Source organism: Tenrec ecaudatus, chromosome 16 (assembly GCF_050624435.1).
Source record: "Tenrec ecaudatus isolate mTenEca1 chromosome 16, mTenEca1.hap1, whole genome shotgun sequence".
Classification (NCBI taxonomy): Eukaryota; Metazoa; Chordata; class Mammalia; order Afrosoricida; family Tenrecidae; genus Tenrec; species Tenrec ecaudatus.
The window spans coordinates 332538-350106 of NC_134545.1; the positions used below are offsets into that span (position 1 = coordinate 332538).

The 17569-nt window shown below is 50.7% G+C and overlaps 1 protein-coding gene across 2 annotated transcripts in view; it reads left to right on the plus strand.

Moving 5' to 3' along the window:
- Positions 1-222: 222 nt before the first annotated feature.
- Positions 223-17569, plus strand: part of POLE (DNA polymerase epsilon, catalytic subunit) — a 36587-nt gene continuing 19240 nt past the window's right edge. For both annotated transcript variants that reach the window (XM_075533395.1, XM_075533396.1), the window contains exons 1-19: positions 223-355; positions 7309-7450; positions 7943-8023; positions 8525-8569; positions 8716-8808; positions 9147-9301; positions 10752-10893; positions 11525-11605; positions 12474-12581; positions 13065-13175; positions 13417-13502; positions 13698-13817; positions 14587-14719; positions 14908-15021; positions 15653-15865; positions 16258-16365; positions 16872-17000; positions 17083-17185; positions 17312-17458. In XM_075533395.1, the coding sequence (XP_075389510.1) occupies positions 294-355; positions 7309-7450; positions 7943-8023; positions 8525-8569; positions 8716-8808; positions 9147-9301; positions 10752-10893; positions 11525-11605; positions 12474-12581; positions 13065-13175; positions 13417-13502; positions 13698-13817; positions 14587-14719; positions 14908-15021; positions 15653-15865; positions 16258-16365; positions 16872-17000; positions 17083-17185; positions 17312-17458 (2173 nt within the window). In that variant the 5' untranslated portion in view covers positions 223-293. The remainder of the gene's footprint in view (positions 356-7308; positions 7451-7942; positions 8024-8524; positions 8570-8715; positions 8809-9146; positions 9302-10751; positions 10894-11524; positions 11606-12473; positions 12582-13064; positions 13176-13416; positions 13503-13697; positions 13818-14586; positions 14720-14907; positions 15022-15652; positions 15866-16257; positions 16366-16871; positions 17001-17082; positions 17186-17311; positions 17459-17569) is intronic.

A 17569-nucleotide genomic window follows, 5' to 3' on the forward strand; every position in this document is an offset into this window, starting at 1 on the left:
CGCAGCGGGGACGGTCTGACATTTCCCGCCCAGCCGTGCCCCGTAGCGTCGCCTAGGGCTAGATCCGGGACGCGCAGCAACGCCTGCGCGCACTTTACACTCAGTCCCTAGCGGGTCACCACCCCCTCGGGCGCCCTCGGGGATTGGCGCTCCGCGGGGCGGGGCGGGGGGCGCGGCCGCACCTCTTGATTGGACAACGCCCGCTGGTGCGCTTCAGTTTTCTCGCGAGAACTTGTCGGAGCGCGCCAATTTCTGTCAAGAAAGTGTCCCCGGCGGCAGCCCAGCTCTGCAAGATGGTCCTAACCAACAGCGGGCGGCGGCGCGCAGAACCGAGCGCGGACGGCGAGGGCGGACGGTGAGCGCCGCCCGGGCCCTCCTGGCCGCGGGGCGTCCGCGCGGATCCCGGGGGTCTCGGGCGAGCTCGACGTGGCGCCACTGCATCCGAGCACGCGGGAGGGATGTGGGCGCGGCCGCGGCCATCGGGGCTGGGTGGGCGGCCGCGAGGCCGAGAGGGAGTGCGAGGAGAGCTGGGGCGTGGCGCTTACCACTTGGTTCTTGCTCGTTTTAAAGTTCCTAGGCCTGCAGCTAAGAAAGTCGGTCTTCTGGCAGCAAAGAACCAGCCTTTGGCAATGATGGGTTTGAGATCGCGTCCACATGATCTTGGGAGTTTCCTTTTGCATTTGTGTTTTCCTAGACATTTCCGGGGTGGGGTGGGGTCGGGGATCAAGAATTTCATTGCAGTCTTGGACTGTTTTGACTTCTTAAATTTTGTTTGAAAACTTGTCTCCTGCTTCAATCTATAAGGGGGTCTTCACCTTGTTTGTGTTCCCCACACCAGGCCAGGACTCACCCCTAGGATCAGTTACTCACTCCCTAACGCCCCTTGGTAAAGACCTCCTGAGTTATTTTGAAAATCTAACCAGAAGACGCTTGGAAAGTTTGAGGCCAGTGGATTGAATTGCTCCTGTAGAGCAGAGGAAAACGAATTTCTTCATTAGTTGAGCTAAATCCTCACATGGGCTCACAGGACAACATTATAACCCAAATATACCTGTAGCCGACATTTAGACCCAGGACATCTGTATCCCGGAAGGATAGATTGCATTTGTAGGTGGCTTTGCGTCCACAGGTTTTTCCATCCCACCAATTAGCTCCTGTGTGCTTGGTAAATTGGGAAATGATATGAGTGTAATGTGGAGACTGAAAATTGTTTCTAGGCAAAGGGAATTGAGATGGAGGGGATGGAAATAGAAGCTACTGTAGCAAAGGAGAAAGCCCTTCCTTGCTGTTGCCTAGGTATGTGCCTTTTGCATTCTACTGTAAGAAAATATAAGCACCTACACCTGGGTCTCCCTCCCCAGAGAAGTGCACCCCTGCATTGCACAGTTCTCAGTTTGGCAGGAACCACTTTCTCTTGTGCCTGGAGTGTTCAAGAGGCAGCATTTTCACTCTTAGGCTTTGTTGTTTGTGCTTTTAAGGAAAAAAAATCTTTTTGAGATAGTTGTACATTCTCAGGCAGTTGTAAGCAGTAATGCACAGGAAGCACTTTGCACTCAGTTTCCCCTGATGGTAAATCTTGTTTCCTGGTCCTGCACCCAGGAAATCAACACTGAAGCCATCCAACCAAATTACTCAGAGCCCTCGCTTATGTGCATGTATATTTAGATCTATGCAGATTTATCACATGTAGACCTGTGTGGTGACCAAAACATTAATGATACACAAAAGTTCTAGTCTAAGAATCCTTTGTACCTTTTATACATTCTTTGTAGCCACGGCCAAACTCACCTTCCAATCTCTGACAAACACTTATCTGGTCTAACGGTTTTAATTTGATGATTTCAAGGGTGCTATATAATGATATGTTGTGTGACATCGAGTTGATTCTATTATACCAAGCACATAGGATAGAGTAGAACTGCTCCAAAGGGGTTCCTAGCGCCAAATCTTAAAAAAAAAAATGGCATTTACATCACATACCACACAATATAAGCACTCAGTCATATTAGGATTTATGCAATCATCCATTTCAGAGCATTTTCTTCTCATACTTGTAAGCTAGCTCCCTTTGTCCCCCATCCTCCCGTGCCATGTCCCTTTCCAATTACTGTGTGATCTACCTGTCCTGAATTTCATATACAGAAAATCATACAAAACAAACAATAACATTTTTAAATCCAATAATACCGATTAGACAAAATATAGAGACCCTCAGTCAAACAGCAGAAATTATTAAAAGCCTGAAACAACTTTAAAATGGACCAAGGGAGATCAAACAATAGGGTATTGCTTTTTAACCTAACTACATCTGCTATAGTCAACTTTCCAGTACTCTGCCCGGTTGCAAGGCTGTTCGCACCCCTGAAAGATGGGCATAGTAAATTCACCTGAGACTTAATCCAAGTGAAAACCCTGCCAGTGCATTTTGGGCTTCTGCTGTCACCCATAGGCTTCTGCAAATCAGGTGTTCACAATTTAAACTCTAATACCATTCCCTCTAACGTATTTGGATTCTGTTTATAATCCTTGGGTCACATGTGTTGGCGTGCTTCTTCCACTTGGATTTAGTTGAAGCCTCGCTTAGATGGCTGCTTGTTTAAGAAGCTTTTTAAGAACCCAGATGCTATTCTTTCTGGTAGAATAACCTGTCAAGCCACCTGGTCCTGAACTTCTCTTGGTTGGAACTTTCTCTATTCTTTTGTTAGGGGTCTGTTTAAGTTTTCTACATCACCTGTGTTAATTTGGGTAGTTGGTATATTTTTAGGTACTTGTATATTTTTTTCTAGAGTATCAGGCTCGAAGTATAGTGTTTCATACTATACTGTGTTGTTATTTTTCATATGAATTTGTGGTAGTGTCACCCTCTTCATCTCTAATTCAAGAGACTTACTGTTAGAGTAGACCAGCCTCTGACATCTATGGGGTCTGCAGGAGCAACTGTACAGTTATACTACACAGAGATCATAGAACAGTCATGGAAGATAGGAGACCGTGAAATAAAGAAGAGAGACACATTTTATGGTAGCATGCTCACCTCCAGGACAGCCATGATCTCAGTAGCCAGGTCTTTGCAGAGAGCAGGAGGACAGGGAGGGAGGAGAGAGCATCTCTTTATTTCTAATCAAGGTCTGTAGGTCCTTAGGGACATGATTTCAGGTTAACCACATAAGTCACAGGAAGGGGATGAGCTAGGACTGTACACGTCATAGGAAGGGGAGGGGCTAGGGGTACACATGGGAAAAGGTGGGTGGATCCTAGAGTCAAGATGGCAGCCTGGGGGTAGGGGAAATAGTAGCCTCACCTTGGTCACCCCTGAGTGGGCTCGACTTTTGCCTTTAGGCTCTTCTTGAAGGGACCAATTCACTACCTTTATCAGAAGGGAGTGGGCCCTACTTAGGATGGAACAGACTATGTAGTCTGATTACTCTAGATGGCTGATAACCCTTAAGACAGTGGTTCTCAAACTTTCTAATGTCACCACCCTTCAATACAGTTCCTCGTGTTGTGACCCCAACCATAAAATTATTATTTTTCATAAAATTATTTTCATTGCTACTTCATAACTAATTTTGCTACTGTTATGAACTGTAATGTAAATATCTGATATGCAGGGTGTATTTTCATTGTTACAAATTGAACATAATTAAAGCATAGTGATTCATCACAAAAACAATATGTAATTATATATTGTCAAATATTTATTTCTAATTATAAATAAAATGAAATTTTGTCTTGAAGCATGGTGTAGCATTGGTAACAGTCTTCACGCTGGGTACTCATATGTGGGTGCATCTGCATGTGGTGCACCTGCCTGGAGACGGGTAGAGGAGTGGTGTCTTGGTTCCTAAAACCATTGGAAATATGTATTTCAATGGTCTTAGGTGACCCCTGTGAAGGGGTCGTTGAACCCCCAAAGGGGTTGCAACCCACAGGTTGAGAACCACTGCCTTAGGGAGAATAACTTCTAGACAGCGTGCATCAACCTCCCAAGTGTACAGTTGTTTACCATGTGTAGCAAGGCATCTACTGGGGGGAAACAACCTGGGGAAAAGCCTCTTTATATCCCACAATTTACATCTATTTTAAGTTTGCCAGTAGTTTGTCAGTTTTATTAATTCTTTCAAAAAAACTTTAAAAATGATTATTAATTGGGGTTCATATATCATTCCATAGTTCAATCATATCAAGAAGAATTGTACAGTCACTACCACAGTCAGTTTCCAAACATTTGTTTCCTTCCTGGACTCCTTGACATCAGCTCCCTTTGCCCCCTGCCCACCACTGTACGCCCCCTCCACCAAAACCTTTATTCTACTTGCTGCCCCTATAGGTTCATTAATACTGGGTCTCATATACTGAAACAGAAGAACATAACACAGCTTCTGACCTCCAATGATTTAATACCTAATATGAACACATAAAACAAATTAAAAAATACAGAAAATGTTGAAAACCAGATCAGGTCAAGCATGCATCAGAGGATGGACCAACTGAAAAAAGACTTAACTGTTCAAGTCAGATTTATGCCTTTGATTTTCTACACTCATCTCTCTAAAGCACTATGTAGTGACCACTTTCCTCCCATCCCTCAATTGTGGATAGAGGGAGTGCACCAGAGGCTTATTTCCTGTGTGGTTCCACACATGAATCTTGAGTTCCCTCTGTTATCTATAGCTTCCCGCAAACTGGATTCTCACAATTTATGCTCTGATATGAATCCCTCCTTCAACTTCAGATGACATGATTTCAGTCTGTCAGAGACTGATGATGGTGTGCTTCTTCCACGTGGACTTAGTTGACATCTCACTTAGATGGCTGCTTATGGGAGACAAGCCTTTAAAACCCCGGACGCTATTTTATCTGATAACCAGGCACCATCTAATTTCCTCACCACATTTTGCTGTAGTGCCATAACTTCTGTGTTCCCTTCTTGAGGGTGAGTGTCAAGCAGGGCCATGATGTAAGAACTAATTGTTCTTAAGTTAGAGCTGGGATTTAGTGCCAGGCCAAAACTCATGCCTAGAGCTATGTTTTTTGGGTTTAAAAAATGTTATTAATTGGGAGCTAATAATATATATAATTCCATAGTTCAATCACATCAAGCAGAATGTACAGTTACTTCCACAACCAGGTTCCAAACATACTTTTTCTTCCTGGACTCCTTGATATCGTCTCCCTTTTACCACCCCACCCCTGTATCCATCCCCACCAACAAAAACAAAATAAGACAGAATGTCTGTCACAAGTTTTCTGGAGTCATGCATATCTTTATATAATATATAGAGCATTGATGTAGCAAGACCATGTTTGTCCACTTATCAGCAATTCAGCAATCTTGGTACAACTGTCTTCCGCTTCCCCAGACACCATGTATCTTCCAACGTAAATCCTCAGGTTACAAGTGTGTCTGAGGAAGATCCAGTTCAACCAGTGGAGTTTCCTCATGGAATCTCACTGAGGCAGCGTCTGGAGCATGCTGTGCACCTTGAAGATCCAGGATTCGGGTGCCAGCATTCCATGGCACCCGGCCTGAGTCTCCAGGAGGCACGTGGTAGTCTGGGTCAGTGTGACCTATTTGGTGCACACCACCAAAGGCTCTCCCCTCCTGGTGTCCCCAAAAGCATTTGCAGCTGGAGGCCAGTCCTGCCTCTTTTCCGACCAACAGACGTGCATTTGTATTCGCCCAGACTTGTTTGCTCCCTTTCCCCTCTGCTGCGTTGTTTCCCCGTCAGTATCCCTCATCCTTTTGCTAGGGCTCTCTACCTCTCTGGGGGCATCACATCATAGATTTCCATGGCAGCCCTCAATGGACAACAACCCCTTCCCCTCCCTGGGCTGATCCCAGCTGATGTGAGGCACCCTCTGGCCAGGTGACATTCAAAGTACTCCTAGAGCTGATGGTGTGTGGTTCATGCTGCCTGACCCTCCACCCCGCCCTCACAGCCCGCAGACTGGATTCCTTGTAAGCCTGAGCTTGTGCCTGAAAAACATTTCTTGTGAAAGGGCATCACTAAGGAGTCATCTGTGCCTGTGCATCTCCAGTCGGTGTCTCAAAAGTTCTCTGGAACTGACTCCATTCATGTTCCCTTCTACAAACAAACCTGCTTCTTCACAAGCCTATTCTAGTAAAATGCTCGCTCACACTTGGATAGTGCATCAAACGCTCCTTACAGCAGGTGGAGATACCTGTTGCACGTCCCAATCATATGAAAAGAAAACATGCACAATAGTGAGTGAGCGTTTTAATTGATTTTACGAAATTTTCTCTTCCTCATCAATGGTGACAGCTTCCAGCCGAATAAGGATAATTGTTTTTATGTCACAGTGCAATCAGATCAGTTCCAGTTTGCTGACCTCCGCCCCGTGTCCTCCGGTGTATGTGGGTTTATTGGTACCTTTGTTCTCTCGGCTTCCTGAGTAGTTATTTTCTCTTCCTTTATGAGGTTGGGAAATTTTCTTCCATAATTTCTTGTGCTATTTTCTTTGTAGATTTTGTGTTTCTCTTGATAGTGTCCCACATCACTCTCAGACTTTCTTTGGATTCCTTTCAAGTGGCTGTGTTCAAGCTCACTGGTTTGGTTTTCTTTCCCTCCTTTCCTCTTCTTTAGAGCACTGTACTGGGTTTGGGTGACGTTCGGTTGTTTGCATTATTTTCCTTGATTTGGGGATTTACTGTGGTTGACTTGTCTGCGTGGAGTTGCGGTATGGCTGTTACGGTGTGCTAGCTGCTGGGTCCTGCTGAGGCAGTTGGCTCTGTCTAGTAACATGGGAGAGGTCTCACAGGCGCCTCATGAAATCATGGAGGAAACGGAGTCAGCGCATTGGAGCAGTTCACCGGGTCTTTTCTCTGGTACTTGCGTGTAGTGTGTGATTTTCTGGGATTGGCTGTTTGTACACAGCATAGTGCCCTTTTGATGTATCCAATTTGTAAGTGTCCCGATAATAAGTACTTTTTAGGGTTCCTTGGCATTCCATGGTGTGGATGTGTCAGCTTGTTGAAGCATTTGCCTTTTGAAGAATATCTGGGTTGTGCCAGTTTGGGGCTCTTAGGAGTAAAGCTGCTATAAATATTCATGAAGCAATACCACAATTACTGCTTGTTATTGTGCTGCTTACAAAATTGCTTAGACTTTGAGTAATCTGCCTCAGTCATAGCTTCCTATGAGAGCTGGTATGGAGATAAGATGCTTTTTGAGAAATAGATGTACCTTGTTACAGCTGTCACATTTGACCTGGATAAAGTAAGGGTTATGTGAGTAGATGGCAGCATGCAAGTGGAGACTGGATTTCCATTCTCCTCTTCCTCAGGGATGATGGCTCTTCTTCCTCAACCTCAGCCATCAAACGTCTGGAGCGAAGTCAGTGGACAGATAAGATGGATTTACGGTTTGGTTTTGAAAGACTGAAGGAGCCTGGGGAGAAGACCGGCTGGCTCATCAACATGCATCCTGTGAGCACTTGGGCCTTCCCACCACTCGTTCTCCAGGCTCGCTGGGCAGTGGCATCTCTTCGTGTAGCACATTTCTTTCACAAGAAATGGGTGACACACAGTGGGAACCTGATGGTTGTTTGACAACATGGACGACCATAAAGAGGCCTCTGTGGGAGGATTGAGGGTGGGGGGGATTGGGGCTTTCTACTCGCCGTGAATCAGAATTGACTCACAGTGGCAGTGAGTGGGAGGACAGGTGAGAGGCCACTGTGTTTGCTGTCAGAGCACAGCTTTCCAGGGATATGAGGGAGACCCCCATTCAGAGGTGGTTCTGCATCACTGCTAGAAAATGAGGTAAGTAACATTTCCACTAAGGTGGAGTTAACATCTGGAGTGAAGGATTTTATTTTAAAGTGCTCAGTTTCTGAACGAGTAGGAAGGAAATAGTCCTTTACTGTGTTAGAGGAGAGTCTTGTGCCCTTCGGACTGCTATACGATACTCTCTTTCAGACCGAAGTTCTAGATGAAGATAAGCGCGTAGTCAGTGCGGTAGATTACTACTTTATTCAAGACGATGGAAGCAGATTTAAGGTGAGTCCCAAAGAATCTAAGACCCACTCATGATGAGAACCTGGGTCCAAAATGACAAGAATTCACTGGTTCCTATGAGTTTAGGCAGCCCGTGTTGTGCAGCTGTCTGTATCCTCTTGGTCTCACTGGTCATCATGTGGGATCTCCTGGGAGCCCTGGGCATAGTTGGGCCACTAACCACAAGGTCCGCAGTGTGGAGCCACCTGCTGCTCCGTAGGATAAGCACTGGGGCAGTTCTGCCCAGTCCTATAGGGTCTCTCTGAGTCAGAATTGACCCTGCAGCAATGTGTTTGAGTGTTTGCTTGAAAAGACCTTCGCTCATTAGGACTGTGAGGGTTAATCTTGTGTCTGAGACTGGCCATCCTCCTTGTGTGCTAACTTTTCCCAGTGCATCTAAGTCAAGGATGCGCTGCTCATGCCCTACAAACAGCCTGTCTTCTTGTTTTAACTCTCACTCTTTTCTTTCTCATCACCCCTGGGTGGGCTGCTACTCTCTTGCAGGTGGCGTTACCCTACAGGCCATATTTCTACATTGCAACTAGAAAGGTGAGCATGTATTTCAGAGTCATGTCATCTGACCTGTGCTGTGTCCTGTAGTGAACTTTGGATCTCAGAAAGAAAAGATCTTTTAGAGAAACGGGTGCCGATAGATCATGCTAACGGAAAATCCTCTCATTCCGATCCTGATTCAGGGTTGTGAACGAGAAGTATCATCTTTTCTCTCCAAGAAGTTTCAGGGTAAAATTGCTAAAGTGGAGACTGTCCCCAAAGAAGATCTGGACTTGGTAGGTATAACCTCTGCTTTCTAGGGGTCCGTAAGGCCATCGCCCTCGCTGCGGTGACAAGTGAACTGGGTGGGAGCTAGAAAGGCGGTTGTTTATTCACAGTCCAGAGAGTAAGTAATGTTGGGAGGGTGGGTGGGTGGGTGCACTGTCTCTAGGTCTTCTTGAAAGAAGTCCTCTGGCATCGATAGGTGCCATGTGCACAACTGGGTTCCGGTGCTGTGGCATTGTTACCAAACTGGAGACGGTGTGTGTTCACCTTTGACTCTCCAGTCCCCTTTTTATCACCTGAGAAACCCCTTTTCTGTCAAGTTCAAAAGCATGGCCTCTTCACCTTGCAGCCAAATCACTTGGTGGGCTTGAAGCGGAATTACATAAAGCTGTCTTTTAACACGGTGGAGGACCTGGTGAAAGTGAGGAGGGAGATCTCCCCTGCGGTGCGGAAGAACCGAGAGCGTGAGCACGCCAGCGACACCTACACGTCCATGCTCTCCAGGCACGTGCTGCTCCAAAAGCCACGGGTGGTTCAGAAGGTCTGCTTTCTAGGGCACACAGTGAATGACAAGTGTGCGTAGTAAGGACACTTGCCAATAAAGGTACCTTACTGGTGGACTCGAGCTGACTTGGAGACACTTGGGCAACCAGGTACATGCTCTGTGTCAAGTGAAGTGACTTCCAGGTCTTGTCGTGATGGTGTATTTTAGCGACCTCTCTTTTCTCACACGGGCTAGATTCAGGCTTTAAAAGTAAGCAGCATTGGGGGGAAAAGCTCACAGGAGAAAGACCTTAGCCCTAACTCTGTAAAACAGTCTGTTTTCCTTGTTTATGGAAGGATGAGGCCACCTTAAGTGCCTAACATTAGTACATTTAAATACTCAGATACTGGTCATCAACTAGCTGAACATCAGCACTGTAGGAAGCAGGATAAAAGACTGAGAGGTGAAAATCTTGAGTTGTTAGTGCAGTGATCTCAGGGGAAATAACCTTCAACAAAAGGCGTTTGGAGCCCTGAAAGGTTCTTTTGTCCCCTACCACGCCAGTGCTGTTCTAGATTAATTTCCAGGATATTTTTTGAGGTGTAATCAGACCAGGGTCCTGGAGGCCAGGCTGTCTGTTTTTATTGCCTTTGTGACTCATTCAGTGTTGTGTGCTTGACCCTATACATCTTTATGGAAGCAGGCTACCACATCTTTCTACCTCTGACCAGCAGTGAGTTCTAACTGGACTTTTCAGTTAGCAGCCGAAATCCTGAACCACTGTGCCATTAGGGCTCCTGTTTGAATGCTTTCTGAGCCAGTTTTGGACCGAAAATTCTAATGAGCACTTGGATTTAATAAGACCAACTGTCGTAAAGAAGTGGTTCCTTTTTCCAGTCATTTAGACTGCCTCAGGCCCTGTGCACAGAGCCTGTTGACCTAGCCTCATTGAACCTGTGCACACTCCTGTAGGATAGGCCTGGGATCATCTGTGTTTTCGTGCTAGAGAGACTGAAGCTTGACACAGCCAGGCCTCCTCTTTGGACACTAGAAGGTTGGAGCCTGCTTGCCTAAGAGGTGCCCTTCCCCTCTGCAGGGTCCTACGTTCTGTGTAGCAGACGACACGGTGTGTGATGGGCACCGCTGGGGCAGGAGGAGAGGCCTTGCCATACAGTGGACTCCTTGGCAGGCAGCACTGAGCTTAGCATGCTTTCCTTGTCCTCTTGGCAGACAGGTGTAATGTACAGTGTGTGACATGCACGAATCCCAGGTGGGCACCGGGCTTCCCTGAACCTAGACAGCTGACCACCTGAGGTTACTCCTCAAGGAAGGGCTGTCCTGGCAGCCATTGGGTCCCAAGATGAGGGAGGGATATTCCTGTGGCAGCTGCCGCCTTTGACTCCAGTCTTCACATCCTCCAGCCTCTCCCTGAGTGCAGCTGAGAAAACCGCTCTTTCTTTATTTCTGTAGTGTTCTGCAAGGGAGTGGGGTAATTAATGATGAAGAAGAAGCCTCTAAAAAGATAGCTGACCAGATGGACAACATCGTAGACATGCGGGAGTACGACGTCCCGTACCACATCCGCCTCTCCATCGACCTGAAGATCCATGTGGTGAGTGAGCTGTGTGGAATCCAGCGCTGTCTTTCTTTGTGTGTGAGGCCGGGTTGACTAAGGAAACAAATCCAGTGACACTCATACATGTGACGAGCAGGATGCAGGGAGATCATGAGCCAGTGAGTGCAAAGTCCCTCGGATCCAATGGCCGTGGTGACAGCACAGGGCTGTGGCAGCCAGCAGAAGGGGAAGGTCTCCAGGGCCCTCCTTATGAGAAGGCCATGCCCACAAGGAGGCTCCATCAGACTGGGACCCGATAGGTTGAATGCCACCCCTACACTGTTACAGATCCGTAAGTTGGCATGAAATTATGTGACCGTCACAGTTTTCAAAAGCCTTTTATTGTGAGTTGGAGAAGAGCAGATTGGTTTCCCATCCAGCAGTTCATCTGCATCGTCTCCGTTGCATCGGCTGCACTCACCACCAGGTGGCAGCACTCGCCCCACTTCTGCCACGGGCCCCTTTCTGTGTCCTTTCCTATCCCTTCCGGCCTCCTGAGTTTGATCTCTGATTAAGTGCTGCCCTTTTGATCTCAGATGGTTGGCAGGACTGTTATTTTAAGGGCCAACCCATAGAAAATCTACTTCTAGAGGTCGGGTTCTTTAGTTAGAGCATTACCGTTCCACAGGCTCACTGGTACAACATCAGATACCGGGGCAGTGCCTCCCCTGTGGAAATCACCCGCCGAGATGACCTCGTGGAACGGCCTGTGAGTACCGCCTGCACCTCCGTCCACTGTCTCTGACTTCCTGAGGGCCTCGTGCTGCTGCTGGTTTGCACGGATCGAAACCAGGGCTGAGAGGTGAAGTCGATTCCGAGATGGCATTGGTTCTTTTCCTGAATGCTTCCTGACTCAGGGAGCTGTCGTTCCCCTCATCCTCCGCGGTTCCATTGAGCACCTGGGCATTACCGTGTGGCATGACCATCGAGCTGGAAAAGGCATCGTTGCCGTTTGGTGGTTGATAAGAAAGGAGCCCAGGTGGCTCAGTAGTTTCAACATGAGCTGCTAAGCGCCAGTGTTGATGGTTTAAAGCCACCGCTGTGCGGAGGAGAGAGGCTGTCTGTGACCTTCAAGCACCCTGTACGGGGTCCCGGCATCAGAGTTGATTCACTGGCAGTGTGCTGGTGTGGTCTTCAGCCGTGTGATGTGGTAGAAAAGCGCTGGGCTTATAATGGAAGACCTTTCTTCGAGGCCGTGACCTTGGAGAAGTCAGCAGACTAGGTGCTCCCTTTTCTAACATGAAGTGTTGTCAGCCTCTGGACCACAGGCACCGGTCGGTCAGCTTTGGTAAAAGGCCAAACAGAGGTAACACATTTTAACGAGGCTTTGCAGCCAGCGTTTTCATCAGCCCATTCTGTTTCTTACGCCTCTAAGTGTCCTTTCCCTGGATGAACAGAGCATTGCTGGCACAGGTCAGCCGGTCCCCGGAACCGCCCAGTGACAGTGCGACTCTTGCTCTCAGAGACGGTGCTGAGAAGGCCGGCAGGGGCGTGCAGCGAGGACCTGGCTGGGTGTTCAGAGGGCAGACAGGTACGCTGTGGACTTCACTATACCTGTATTCTTTCTGTTCTCTCAGGACCCTGTTGTTTTGGCATTTGACATTGAAACCACCAAATTACCCCTCAAGTTCCCTGATGCCGAGACTGACCAGATTATGATGATTTCGTACATGATCGACGGGCAGGTGAGTGCCATGGCTCTGTGAGCTGTGTCTGTTGCAGAGCCAGCCCAAGCCCTCCTCGGAGCCATTGCCAGGGTTACACTGTGCTGTGCTCTAGTAAGTGTGCAGCAGCACTATCAAAGTTTGGAGGGTCGTGAGAATGACCAACACGTGGCACAGAGACACAGTGAGCACGTGCCCTTGGAAGATGATGCCCACAGACTTGCTGGAGTCAGGGCTGCCACAAACCTTCCATTTGTGAAAAGGCAGTGTCTGCAAAGTGCAGAGAATGATAGTCAAGGTGTGCTAGCTGGGTGACTGAATGAGTAGACAGAGTCCAGCCGTCTGGTGAGCAAACCAGGGGCACCTGGCCCACCCCTTCCTGCAGGTGAAGCACTGTAGGCTGAGCATGGCTCCATGTCGCTGCAAAGGTCTTTCTCCATCCCGAGTTTCTGGCTGTGCCTTGGTGCTGCCATCTCTCACGGTACCGCTTCTAAACCCTACCAGGGCTACCTGATCACCAACCGGGAGATTGTGTCAGAAGACATTGACGACTTTGAGTTCACCCCCAAGCCAGAGTATGAAGGGCCATTCTGTGTCTTCAATGAGCCCGATGAGGTAACAGGTGCCCTACGGGAAGCTGCCCTGGTGCTGTGGTGCTGGTGGTCCATGTGCGGCTGCTTGGGGTTGCCTCTGTCGGGGCTGAAGCTCCCAGAGTGGGTATCAGGCCTCATGGTCTTCTCCATGGAGATGGGGCTGAGTGGGTGCAGGTGCAGATGCTTTTCCTAACTTAGAGAGAGAAGGGTCCTAGGCCTTAGTCGAGAGAGGAGCTCCCTGACCACTGTCTGTACTGGGGCAGGTTCATCTCATCCAGAGGTGGTTTGAGCATGTGCAGGAGACCAAGCCCACCATCATGGTGACCTACAACGGAGACTTCTTTGACTGGTGAGTCTGGGGTCTGTGTGAGTGTGATGGGAGGGAGAGGAAGGCAGGGATGGAGAGGCCAGGAGGTTTTCCTCCTCATTTGGGGAAGCCCTGATACGAGGTGGACTAACATCCATTCTGGAAACCCCAAGGGGAGGTGGGGGGGGGAGCAGAGGGGAAATCAGCCTGTGCCTTTGTTTCCATGACTGCCCGCAGGCCATTTGTGGAAGCCCGAGCGGCCGTGCACGGCCTGAACATGTGCCAGGAGATCGGGTTCCAGAAGGACGGCCAGGGGGAGTATAAGGCCCCCCAGTGCATCCACATGGACTGTCTCCGGTATGCCCACTACGGGCTCTGCACAGGGTCCCACCAGGGTGTTCTAGGAAGGAGGCCCATGGACCTGGAGGGTGTCGGGGTGGGCAGAGTCGGATGTGGGAGGACCAGGACAGAGGGGGCTCAGCACTGCTGGCTATAGTGCCCTGCTGGAACCCTGCTGCTCACCACAGGCAGCATTTGGGTCGGGGAGCGGGGGGTCAGGTCGACCTCAGAGTGGAGGGTGGTGGACCCCAGGGCCTTGTGAAGTGAGGGTGTGTCTGAGTGGCTCATGCTGAAGGAAGAATTTGGTGTGAGGGAACCCTGCAAAACTTAGAGGTGAGCAGTGGTGTGAGTGGGGACCAGACCAGCTTTGGAGCGAGGTCTTGGGGAGAGATAGGGACGAAGGGCCTGGCTCAGTGGCCAGTTGTTCACTCTGAAGCAGAAGCTGAGTCTCTTGCTGGGTAAGAGATGAGGGGAGGGGCCAGAATAGCAGTTCTCAACCTGTCAGTTGCGACCCCTTTGGGGGTTGAATGACCCTTTCACAGGGGTTGCCCGATTCATAGCAGTAACAAAACTACAGCGATGAAGTAGCAATGAAACTAATTTTATGGTTGGCTCACCCCATGAGAAACTGTATGAAAGGATCACGGCATGAGGCAGGCAAGAAGGGTGGCCTCTGGCACTGCCATGTGTGCTAAGGAGCTGCCCCCACCCGCGCTGTGCGAGTCTGCGCTGCTGCCCTGGCCTCCAGTCTGAGTAGCCCGTGGGTTCCACCCCATTTCACCCCCAGGTGGGTCAAGAGAGACAGCTACCTCCCTGTGGGCAGTCACAACCTCAAGGCGGCTGCCAAAGCCAAGCTGGGCTATGACCCTGTGGAGCTGGACCCTGAGGACATGTGCCGCATGGCCACCGAGCAGCCCCAGGCACGTGAGCCGCCCGACCCCCAGGGCCCCGCGCTCTGACATATGCGCCCACTGCTGGGCAGCATCTGCAGCCACGTGTGTCCTGCCACCCTGTTAGCTGCGGGGGACAGTGGTGCGCCTGCTCTGGGGCTTTCCTGCTCCCAGAGTACAGTGGCCACAGCTAAGGTTTTCTCTCCTGCTCTTCCCAGACCCTGGCCACATACTCTGTGTCGGACGCCGTGGCCACGTACTACATGTACATGAAATACGTGCACCCCTTCATCTTTGCACTGTGTACCATCATCCCCATGGAGCCTGATGAGGTCAGTGGCGACTGGGCCCTGTCCACTCTGCCCCAGGCCCTCTTGACTCCCTTCGGCTCCGTGGTCACTTCCGTGGTCGTGGTTGTGTATGGTGGCCATGGTCACACACAGTGGCAGTGGCTACAGAGCGTTTGAGGATAGCCCTCGTGTCCCTGGGAAACCAGAACCACTGAAAGCAGAGCTTACAGCAACTAATTTTTAAATTGTGGTGAAAACTTACAACAGAATAGCTGCCAACTCACCAGACTGCGCATACAGTTCCGTGATGCTGATTGTGCAGTCATTCTCACCACGCCTTTCCAAATCCTGCCCTCAGCACTTCCTGAGCAGAAGCTCACTCTCCGCCTCCTCCCCGTCACCAGCCCTCCGAGGTCCTGCCTGCTCATTTAGAGTGCGGTCTCACAGTAGGTTTGCAGCAAACTCCAGCTGGTGTGATGCTCTCGAGGTCCCGTTGTACTGTGCCGTGCCGTCCCGTCCTTCGGCTCCGTTTCTCTCTGGGCCCGAGGCCTGGGTTAGCTGCGTGTCAGTAGACTTTGATTCCTTTTCATCAGTCAGGTTTGGTGCCTTCTTGGCATTTGGAGAACTTTGCCAGCAAGTCATGGCTCTGAGTGGTTCTGCTTTCTCCCACCAGGTGCTGCGGAAGGGCTCCGGAACCCTCTGTGAGGCCTTGCTGATGGTGCAGGCTTTCCACGCCAACATCGTCTTCCCCAACAAGCAAGAGCAGGAGTTCAACAAGCTGACGGATGACGGCCACGTGCTGGACGCCGAGACCTACGTGGGTGGCCACGTAGAGGCCCTGGAGTCAGGAGTGTTCCGCAGTGACATCCCATGTCGCTTCCGGATGGTGCGTCCCCACCCCTACCCTCAGTCCCAGGTCCCTGCCGTTTTCTGAGCCGGGGCTGAGATGGGGTATCTCCCCACTGACCTCCCTCTTCTAATCCTGAGACCTGGGTCCCCCACCACTCCCTATACAGAGACAAAGTCCTTTCTTCCCCGCTTCTTGTGACCTTCCACTAGCGGTCCTGCCATGAGGCTCATTTGGGGCACAACTTCACGCGGTGCTCCCTGGGCCTACCAGGCCTTGCACACGAGTCTGGGCCCTCCTGGGGTGGGCAGTGCTGACTGGCCGTGCCCAGCACGTAGCAGGGGTCTGCATCTACGATCACTCCCTTCTGATGCGTGGAGGTGGGCTGGCACCGTGGGCCCTGGTTCACTCAGTCCCTGTCATTGTGCTAGAACCCTGCAGCCTTCGATTTCCTGCTGCAGCGTGTTGAGAAGACCCTGCGCCATGCTGTTGAAGAAGAGGAGAAGGTGCCCATCGAGCAGGTCACCAACTTCCAAGAGGTACCACTGCAGGCCAGGGGTCTGTGTGAGGTGAGGTGGTAAGGGCAGGAGGCAGGACGAGGTGCCGGTCCCACAGGCGCTGAGGCAGAACTCGGGTCGCATCAGTCTGGGGCATGGTCAGCGGGGAGGTGCACTGTTCTGGGAGGGGAGTGCTTCGTGGAGGCGGCAACAGATGGACGAACTGGCTCTGGGTTACACACTGATAGAGGTGACACAACAGGGCGATTGACAGGTGGCCACTGGGGTCAGGCAGTGGACGTGAGTCTGCAGTGGTAGAGGCGACTGTGCCAGCCCTGGGTGGATGCTGTCCCTGGCAGTTGGCTGCCATGTCATTCCCATTGCCTCTTTGAGTGGGCTCCGCCATAGGCCTCTCTGTGGGGTTCTCACTCAGCTCCAGGGGGCCTGTGCCCCACCTGTGTCCCAGAGCTCCAGGTAACACCTTCATGGCCATCCTGTGCTTCCCTCCCTTCCTGACTTTGGTCTCTGCCTCCATGGTCTCTTTGTAGGTGTGTGATCAGATCAAGAGCAGACTCACCTCCCTGAAGGACGTCCCTAATCGAATCGAGTGTCCCCTGATCTACCACCTGGATGTGGGGGCCATGTACCCCAACATCATTCTCACCAACCGCCTGCAGGTGATCAAGCTCTCACTGCGCTTAGCAGAGCTGACACGCGCCCTACCTAAAACCCTAACTCCCCCTCTGCTGCTGTCCCCAGCCCTCTGCCATGGTGGAGGAGGCCACCTGTGCCGCCTGTGACTTTAACAAGCCTGGAGCCAACTGCCAGAGGAAGATGGCTTGGCAGTGGAGGGGCGAGTTCAGTGAGCAACACGGAGGGGTGGGGGGTGTGTGTGCACAGTGGGTTCGGCAAACATCCCTGCTGCCTCAGCTGAGGCCCTGGGAGGGAGCAGAGCGAGCTGTGTCATTGCCCCTCTACCTCCTTCCAGTGCCAGCCAGCCGCAGTGAGTACCACCGCATCCAGCACCAGCTCGAGTCGGAGAAGTTCCCTCCCCTGTTCCCAGAGGGCCCGGCCCGCGCCTTTCACGAGCTGTCCCGGGAGGAGCAGGCCAAGTACGAGAAGCGGAGGCTGGCAGGTGAGCCACGTGGCCTTTCACCCATTGCTTGTCCCCAGGCTCTGGGGTGTCACCCAGCCTCTGGTGTGCTCCTGTGGACGAGTCCTCCCCACTGCTCAACCCCGTGTTTTT